At 40.2% G+C, this 9,479-nt stretch overlaps 1 protein-coding gene across 5 annotated transcripts in view; it reads left to right on the top strand.

The window, feature by feature from the left end:
• The window catches only part of Sphkap (SPHK1 interactor, AKAP domain containing), a 153,343-nt gene extending 150,286 nt beyond the window's left edge, over positions 1 to 3,057 (top strand). For 4 of the 5 annotated variants that reach the window (XM_008825864.2, XM_008825865.1, XM_008825863.1 and 1 more), the window contains one exon: positions 1,034 to 3,057. In XM_008825864.2, coding sequence (XP_008824086.1) covers positions 1,034 to 1,177 — 144 coding nt within the window. In that variant the 3' untranslated portion in view covers positions 1,178 to 3,057. The remainder of the gene's footprint in view (positions 1 to 1,033) is intronic. The other variant, XM_008825866.1, reaches the window with a different exon arrangement.
• Positions 3,058 to 9,479: the final 6,422 nt, after the last annotated feature.

The raw sequence follows: 9,479 nt of genomic DNA, 5'->3' as shown, positions 1-9,479 counted from the left end.
GCTTCTAATCATGTGGTTATTAAATAATTTTTTAAAAAAGCAGAGTAAAACTATCCTAGGAAGCTACAAGAAACTATTTTCAAAAACAAAACTGTATTCTTCATGTTTTTAACAAACAGGGCTTTTTTCCTCATAAAACACTACACAGTGTATCATCTCTGGTCATGCTCTGAGTAAATATCCTTCTCTGCAACCTTTTCACTAGAATGGGGAAAGATTTCAAAAAGTATTGACATGTACCAAAATGCTTTCCTAGTCCCTTGATCGTATCAATTGTTACTTCCCAATCTGAAAGTATCTGACTAAAGGTGCTAGAGCGCTCTTTACAGTGAACTTCACCATGGTTTGTTGAATAGAATGACCATGTAGAGATTTCCCCATCTCCTGAGCTCCATAGTCTCTTGTAGTCTATAGATCTCTAGCTTATGCCCAGTTGGAGCGGGTACCAATACCAGCTGACAAATCTAGGACACTTCCTCACTTTCCTTTACCTATTTCTACAGAAAAAACTTCTTGATGCTTGACCTCAGCATGGGGAGGGAGAGGTGCCTTTCTTATAACTGAATGAGGAAATAGTAAGATTCCCTACCTGGAAGTTTAGTACTTAATTCTTAAAGCTTAGTACTTAAATCATTTTACTTAATATGATATCCAGAGAGAAATTATTTATTATATGGTCCTAACACAAGATGACTAACGCAGATAAACTCAAAATTGAAGGAACCTTAAATACCTAAAAGATTGACTTTCAGAAGAATTAGCCCTCTGCCCTTTAATATTAATAGAACTACCAAGTGGAAGGAATTCATTCATCATCTGAAATGTCTAAAAAGAAAATAGCATGTCTTTATAAACGGTCCCCTAAGAGTAGACAATGCTCAAACATAGACCTATTTACTCCCCTCTACCTTGATCCACTCCACCCCCACCCCGCCCCACCCCACCCGGGTCTTTGGAAGAGTTGTTCAATAAGTAGCTGTTGTTCAGTGAGAATGCTGTAATGTGTGATTCCTAACTCTGTGTCTTATTTTAGTTTCTAGATGTTGTGCGGCTGGTTCATCAGAAGTCCTGGAAGGTCGGGGACATATTTCATGCAGTTGTCCAATACTGCAAAGTGCATGCAGAGCAGAAAGAGGGCACCCCGAGTCTCTTTGATTGGCTCCTGGAACTGGGATAAGTCAACTGTGCCCCATGGCGTTTCCTTCCTTCATTCCAGCTTAGATTACAGTGGTTTGCGCTAAATGCTCTGAACTTTCTCAATACACTGCATCCCATTAGCAGAAATATTTTAAAAATCTACTGCTCCTGTACCATGCACATGGAATAAATCTGAAGGAAAGTAAAATATAGGTCTGTGCTAATCAATGCCACCTGTGGGCATGTCCCAAAGGACTTGTATTTCTAATGGCTTCAAAAAGAGATGCTTCAATGTGGTCCAAATTAGAAAACTCACAACCAGCCCAGAATCCAGGACAGCTAGACTCAGATATGTATAATAATATAGAATGACATGCAATATCTCCAATTATGTGAAATCAACCAAAAACAAACCCATTGTCATACTAATTCTTTCAACTATGCTACAAATTTAATTGCATTTTCCTGAGCAGATAAAGGGGCTCTCCACCCAAGGAAGTACTTGCAAAACGATTGAAAATTTCTAGGGCTTTATGTAAAAGATTTCCACTCTCAGACCAGTATAGATAGATAGTAACAAACATCCAATAGGATATCGATGTCCACTATTGGGCTGATTTCATTCATTCGCAGAAGATGATGAATACTGCATTTCTTCCCGACCACTAAGCTCCTCACTAAGCAGAAAACAAATGACATCCGATGCAGTAAGAGGGCGTTGAAGCTGCCTTGCTTCTGTCACTGTACTTATCACGTGGGTAAAATCATTATGGAATTCTTGCCTACAGGATAGCTTTCTTTAAAATAAAATAAGTAATAAATAGCCTTTTGGGATAAAAATGTGTCTGTGTATTGAATTATATATGTATGAACTTTTATTTTTATTGTAAATGATGACAAGATTATCTAAATAATATATTGAGTTAGCTTAAAGCCTCATACAACATGAAGAGACTGTTGCCTAAAGGTCCTTGCTACATGAAGCTTGGTGGTTAGATGTACAATGGACGTGTTGACACCTGTGTGGCTGACATCTAGAATGACGAATTCAGGGTAATGACCTTGTGCTTGCCAGGACCAATTTGAAATGCTGACTTCCTGGCTAGGTGATAGTCACCCTGATTTTGGGAAATAGAAGCCTTTATCACATTGTTTTTGGTCTTTTTTGAGACAGGGTCACCCTGTAGCCCCAGCTGTCCTGGAATTCACTACGAAGACCAGGCTGGCCTTGAACTCACAGAGCTCCTCCTGCCTCTGCCTCCCGAGTATTGGGATTAAAGGCGTATGCCACCATTCCTGGCCCTTTATCACATTTTTAAAAATTTAAAAACAGAGATGTACCTTTTTGAAAAATAAAAGTATCTACATGCCCCTAACAAGTCTTCTTCAGTTTTAACTAAATAAGCCACACCTGCTTTTATTTTCTAAATCAGAGATGTGCATTACATATCTTCTAAGATATCATGCTTTTGCTTTATTTTTAAAACTTACAAAGTAATTTTAAATTAGAATACGGTGCCATGCCATTAATGCGACCTTTCTTGTTCTATTAACCACATCTTAAAATGCCAAGGAAGCTTCCTTGGAAGTTGTACTTTCTTCCCCCCACCAACCCATGACAGGACTCTTCCAGAACCCACTTGGCATGTGTGACACAGATGGTCCAAATTTAAGTTGTATGTTTAATTTAACACCTGAACAAGATTTTGAAGACTGTCTATCACCTCAAACTGAACTGTGCTTCTTTGTGGTAATAAATGGAAAAGGATATATTTATTTTTTAAACAATTCCAGAATATTGTGTGTAGACTTTTGTTGTGCTCAAATAACTGTTTACTTTTCCTACAAAGCACAAATACTGGATGTAATCATGTGTTGTAACTAATGTTGCAAAATAATCAATAAATTTCTGTTGCAAAATTGTTGACCATTGTTTTTTCTTCAAGAGGTTTAAGAACCTTATATAAAAATAAATCACAATGTTACCTTTAGTTGCAGCACTGAGGAGACAGAGGCAGGGGGATCTCTGTGAGATCCAGGTCAGCCTGGTCTACATAGTGAGTGATGTTACCTTATGAACAGGTGGGGTCAGCTGTATGATTGCAGCATGTTTTGTAATTGACCCCTAGTAAAAGACCTGGACACCAGGCATGAGTAGTGATCTCCTTGGTTGACACACTTTGCCTCTGTTGTTACAAATTAATTGCTGAAAAATTAAGAGCACCCTATGTACTCTATGCAAGTCTCTAGGGAGGGATCATCTGGAGGCCTACATTAAATCATCTTCGACTTGTCCTATATGCCCCTTTCCTCTCTTGATACAAATCTGTTTGCTGCAATGACCTCTTAACTGTGAATATACAGGCTCTGGATTTTTTTTTAGCCATTACAGCATTATCGGTGAACTCTGAAGTGGGATTTGTGGATTCCCAGAGTAGTTCCTCCTCAGCTCATAGCTATACCAAAATTGCATCAAACTCCTGCCTCAGGCTGCATGTCGAGATTTTCACTCGTGGTCTTCCTTTCTTCAGTCTTTTAAAATTTCTCACCTTCCGCTTTCTTTAAAGGCTCTTTCATACCTCACCTGTTCATAAGGTAACATCACCCCAGACCTAAAGCAAGGGTGTGCTATAAATTATATTAATGCCATAAATTATCTGGTCAAACTGATACCACCTGGCCCAAGACATTAGACATGAAAAAACAAACAAAACACACACACACACAAAAAAAACACTCATCCTCTTGAGCAAGCAGAACTCAGCAGTTTGCTCCAGGAATCAGCCAAGAACCAGTCCTGTATGCTTCTTGGGAGAATGTGCAGAGTGTTAGAAACCCAAGCCTCGTGAGTTAACTCTTTCCTGCCGAAGCACAAATCTGTAGCTGGTTTCAAGTTTAACCAAAAAGCCAATGGGCCTTACAGAACTGAGATGTTGGTTTACATCTCTGATAGCTACTTTTCTTGTTGCTGTGCCCAAATATATGACAAGAGCCACATTAGAGAGAAAATGTTTATTTGGGCTTACAGTACTGAAGGATACAGTCAATCTTGGCAGAAAGGAAGGTGTAATGGCTGGAGAGGGTGGTAGCTGCCCACTCTGATCACAGCCAGGAAGCAGAGAAGATTGAGTACTAGTGTTCAGTTGTCTTTTCTGTTCAGTCCACAGGCCTGCACATAGAACAGTGCTCCCCACAGTTAGGATGTTGTTTTCCCACGTCAGTTAACTGAACCTAGAAGCTCTCTCACAGACATGCTCCGATGTTGGTCTCCACGAGTATTCTAAATCAAGTTGACTATGGAGATTAAATATTATAACATCTGATATGTTCAATCATAAATTATAGAAATACAACTTTATTTTGACTTTTTTCCTGGCTTACTAGAGACTTCTACTTTGTATAAAATATTGCTCAGGAGGCCTTACAAAATCACTTTCATAATTTTAGAGGTAATGACCAACTTTTATTTAAATTACATGAGAATGTTTAACTTAAAACATTAGATATTACGATAGATATAGAGAACACTGTGGAGGTACTGGAATGACCTTCAGTGATATTCATCTATACTATTAGCAGGAATTGGAGGCCAGTTGAGTGCAGGTCGATTTGAATGAAAGGAACATGAGGAAAATAATTTAAGCCTAAACTCCTTGATAGGAAATACAATTTATGTACAAACAACACAACAAAATGTCAATCCAACCATCTCAGTTTTTCTCAATATCTTCACAAATGCCCCTCCATAAAGTTCTAGATCCCATGTCTCTTCAATTTCCACAGAACCTTAGTAAAAGGTGGGGAAGGCTTCAATTCTTCAGAGATGGCCCTTCATTAAATACTTAACAGCATCTTTCCTTTAAACTACATTCTTGAACTCTGTCCCATATATTACCACTCACTTTGCTCTGCTTCTACCCAAAAATGTGTCAAGAAGTATAGACTGCTAGGATACTTTCAACAACACATACCAGGTGCAAAGTTTGCTTCAGGGTGAACTGTATTGTCCTTGGCCTGAGCACCTGGTCCAAGTTCCCAGCGTACACAAAGTAGCCCTCTCTGGCAGTGTTATAAACAGCAGCACACAGCACTCAAAAATAGGAACAAGAGTCTCTTTCTGAAGAACATAATGAATCACTGTTTGCTGACTAGAAGAAAGGCAGGTGAAATCAGAAAAACCTTTAGTTTCAAGTGCCCTGAACTCTTTCCCCAGCCAGATGTGTGACACTGGTGAAGGGTAAGCTAGCCTTCTATCTCCAGTAACAGGGCAATTATTTTCAACTCAGTCATGTTTTTAGTAATAATAGTAGATCCACACTGACCTTTTGAAAAACCCGCAGAAATGTCCAAAAGGTTTCACTAAATTAGATTAGTTATTTTATTCTTCATTTTTGACAGCAGTATGATATGTTTAAATTTGAATATAGGCTATAATGTAAAAATCACTTGTTTGCAGATCCAGCTTTTTGGTAAGCCTTCCAGGACATTGCTGAATGTTTCAGATAATTTGTTTTTATTAACAAAATAAAGTACATGAACAAAGTAGTATGTGAAGCCACCTCCAAATGAGCAATCTACAAATTTCTGACTAGGAAAGGAGGTGGGGTTGGGTGTCTCTGGAAAGTACTAGGTTTTCCTATGACACCAGGAACAAGTTTCTTTGTCTCACAAATGCCTGGGATAAGATACAGAGAAAATAAATTTTGAACAATTCTAACTAAGGAACAGTTCAAGAGTATTCAGTGGAACAGCAACAAAAAAGGTGTCACTGTAATCCTTTCTTTCTCCTTCCTTCCTTCCTTCCTCCCTCCCTCCTTCCTTCCTCCTTCCTTCCTTCCTCCCTCCCTCCCTCCTTCCTTCCTTCTTCCCCTTCCTCCTTCCTCCTTCCTTCTTCCTTCCTTCCTTCCTCCTTCCTTCCTTCTTCCTTGCTTCCTTCTTCCTTCCTTCCTCCTTCCTTCCTCCTTCCTTCCTTCCTCCTTCCTTCCTTCCTTCCTTTCTTCCTTCCTTCCTTCTTCCTTCCCTCTTCCTTCTTTCCTTCCTTCCTTCCTCCTTCCTTCCTTCCTTCTTCCTTCCTTTCTTCCTTCCTTCCTTCTTCCTTCCCTATTCCTTCTCCTTCCTTCCTTCTTTCCTTCCTTCCTTCCTTCCTTCCTTCCTCCTTCCTTCCTTCCTTCTTCCTTCCTTCCTTCCTCCCTCCCCCCTCCATCCCTCCCTCCTTCCTTCCTCCTCCTTCCTTCCTTCCTTCCTTCCTCCTCCTTCCTTCCTTCTTTCCTCATTCCTCCCTTCCTTCCTCCCTTCTTTCCTTCCTTCCTTTCTGTCTTTTTTAAAATTTGAGCAAAGGAAAGCCACAGAAGCCGAGTAAAAGTAAGGAAGTAGAAATGTAGTCACCCAGTCTAAGCCAAGCAAGCACCCCAAGGAGAGACTGGAATGGGTCACCCAATGGGGGAGCAACATAGTAGGCTCCACATTGTGGAATTTAAAGAAATGTTTTTGGCTCTTTAATCAATATTTAATTAATTAAATGTATTCTTTGACAGTTTTATACATATATATATATTCCAATGACTCCCCCCGACCCTTTTGCATCTTGTTAACCCTGTCACTACCCCCCCTCCTCCCTACAAATTTCTTTGTTTTGTGGCCCACTGAGCTGAATCAGGGCCTCTGTGTGAACTATCCATCAGAACACCTAGGGTTCACCAGTGAGTATGTGACTGAAGCCAATGACTCCCCCTCTCACAAAACCTCTCAGAACCTGCCAATAATTCAGAAGAGAGGGGTAGGACCCAGTGAGCCCCTCCCCATTCGTGACTGATTGTCCACAGATTGTGCAGTGCCTACATCTGCTATGACTTCATACGTGTAATGGCTGTGCCCAGAAGATGGTGTTTCACAGCCCTTTGCCCAATCTTCCAGCTCTTACTGTCTTTCTACCCCACCTTCCTCCATGTTTCTTAACATTTTTGTGTTATAAACTCTTTTAAAACCCAAGGAAAATTAAATATTTACAGAATTCAGGGGTTATCTTTATAAACACAAGGGTCACTCATGTTTCTCTTCATAAGCCAGCTCTAGTTTCTATAAAAACAGATTCCATCTCTTCTTCATTTGCTCTCCCCTTCTAGACCTTTCTAGACTCCTCATTCATATACCCTGGTCTTAGTGGATCCTCCATATATTTGCTTAAAGAAGCTTCATGTCCTGTGAATGCATGCATTTATGAGGAAAGCAGATCAAGAGAGACAGAGTGTTACCCTAAAGAATATTAGTTTTAAGAACATTTTAGAGAGAGCGTGTCTTTGCTGATTAAAGAAGGAAGGACATGAGGGAGGGAGGGAGGAAGGGAGGAAGAGAGAAAAGGAAGAGAGGGGAAGGAAGAAAGGAGGATGAAAGGGATGGAGCAAGGGAAGGTGGCAGGACAAAGGAAGGAGAGAAGGAAGAAAAGAGAATCCTCCAGCCATATACTACTGCTCTGTATTTAAACGTTCCTTATTTAATATTTTTAAAGTTGAATTTATTTTTTATTTATTCTTTGGTCATTTCATACATGAATGTCATGTATTTAGATCATACCCTCCCTATCTCCCTGCCTCCACCTCTTCCAAGATCACCTCCATCACATCCTCCTCCCAACTTCATGCTTCCCCATCCTCCCCCCCTTTCTACCCCTCCTCGTCCTCTTTTTGGTTTTTATACAAAACTCTCCAGGAAGATCCCATTAGTGCTCCCCATATGTGCTTGGGTGTAGGGCCAACGCACTGGAACATGGCAACCTACCACAGTCATTCTACGACAACAGACTCTCCTCTCAGCAGACATCAGCTGGCAAATCTCATCATCAAAACATAAACTACTTTAAATTTTGTGTTGGTTTTTCCTTTATTTATTTTTATTTTATATGTATGAGTGTTTTGCTTGTGCATATGTAAGTGCACCTGTGTTATGCAGTGCCTATTGGGGCCAGAAGAGGGTGTTGGATCCCTCAGAAGTGGAATTATGCCAGTTGTTAGGGGCCATATGGGTGCTGGGGACTGAATATGGGTCCTCTGCAAGAGCAACTAGTACTGTTAACCACTGAGTCTTCTCTCCAGCCCCCAAACATAAACTAGTTTTAAAAAAGAAAATTCTGCATCCAGAAGAAACACAGAATTTAGTTGATATGATATGCCACAGCTAATATATGAGATAAAATGTCCATGTTGAATACTACACACTTGAGTCAAAGCACAGGCACCGTCCGCAACTCCTGAAGTTGTTCCCACATTCACACTTAGGTTGTGGCTCTCTCCAGCCCCCAAACATAAACTAGTTTTAAAAAAGAAAATTCTGCATCCAGAAGAAACACAGAATTTAGTTGATATGATATGCCACAGCTAATATATGAGATAAAATGTCCATGTTGAATACTACATGCTTGAGTCAAAGCACAGGCACCGTCTGCAACTCCTGAAGTTGTTCCCACATTCACACTTAGGTTGTGGCTATCCTCAACTGCTAAAGGATATAGTCCTGACAAAGACAGTTCGATAAAGCCATGTGAATTTCCCTTTGGTTCATCTAGAGTTGTTGAAAGCAGAGATAACTCTTGTAATTTGAAATGGATAAAATGCAGTACTTTTAATCTGAAGCACATTAGTTCCAACAGAAGGTAGACATCTACTAACAAGCATATGGCAGGAATAGAAGCACAGTCACCTTCTGAATAATTTTTCTTCTTTCAAAAGAAATTAGAAGCTTTAATTTGTGCCCTAAACAATTAATCAATGCCCGGCTATGCATTTCTTAACATTGCAGCAGAGGCCTTGGCCAGCCCAGGATCCAACTGGAAAAACGATAGTCAAGAGAAGAAACAATGCACAACACCTGATGTCCCAGTGGTTACGTATATTTTGTCACTGGCTCTATAAATATTTATTTAACCCCAAGCATGCCAAGCACTGCTCCAGAAGACACAAGGACATCCAGCCTGGTGAGGGATTCAGTGACAACTGATAACAACAACAAAAAAAAAGTCATATAAACTCCTGACAATTGGAGAGGTGGCTAAGTGGTTAAGAGCACTGGCTGCTCTTGTAGAGGACCTGGGTTCTATTCCCAGCAGCAATATGGTAGCTAACAATCATCTGTAACTCCAGTTCCAGGTGATTTGATGCCTTCTTCTAACCTCCTCAGGCATTGTATGACATGGGTGCACTTACATGCAGGCAATACACTCAGGCAAATAAAATAATAAGTAACATTTTTTAAAAATCTTTAAATGTGATTTGCAATATGGAAGCTGGGTCAAAGCCAGCTGTTACCCATACATCGGCACCTGAGAGGTGTGAGCTTGCTGGTAAAACTGC

Source organism: Nannospalax galili, unplaced genomic scaffold (genome assembly GCF_000622305.1).
Source record: "Nannospalax galili isolate Female #2095 unplaced genomic scaffold, S.galili_v1.0 scaffold127, whole genome shotgun sequence".
Lineage (NCBI taxonomy): Eukaryota > Metazoa > Chordata > Mammalia > Rodentia > Spalacidae > Nannospalax > Nannospalax galili.
This window is presented reverse-complemented; position numbering and strand designations above follow the sequence as displayed.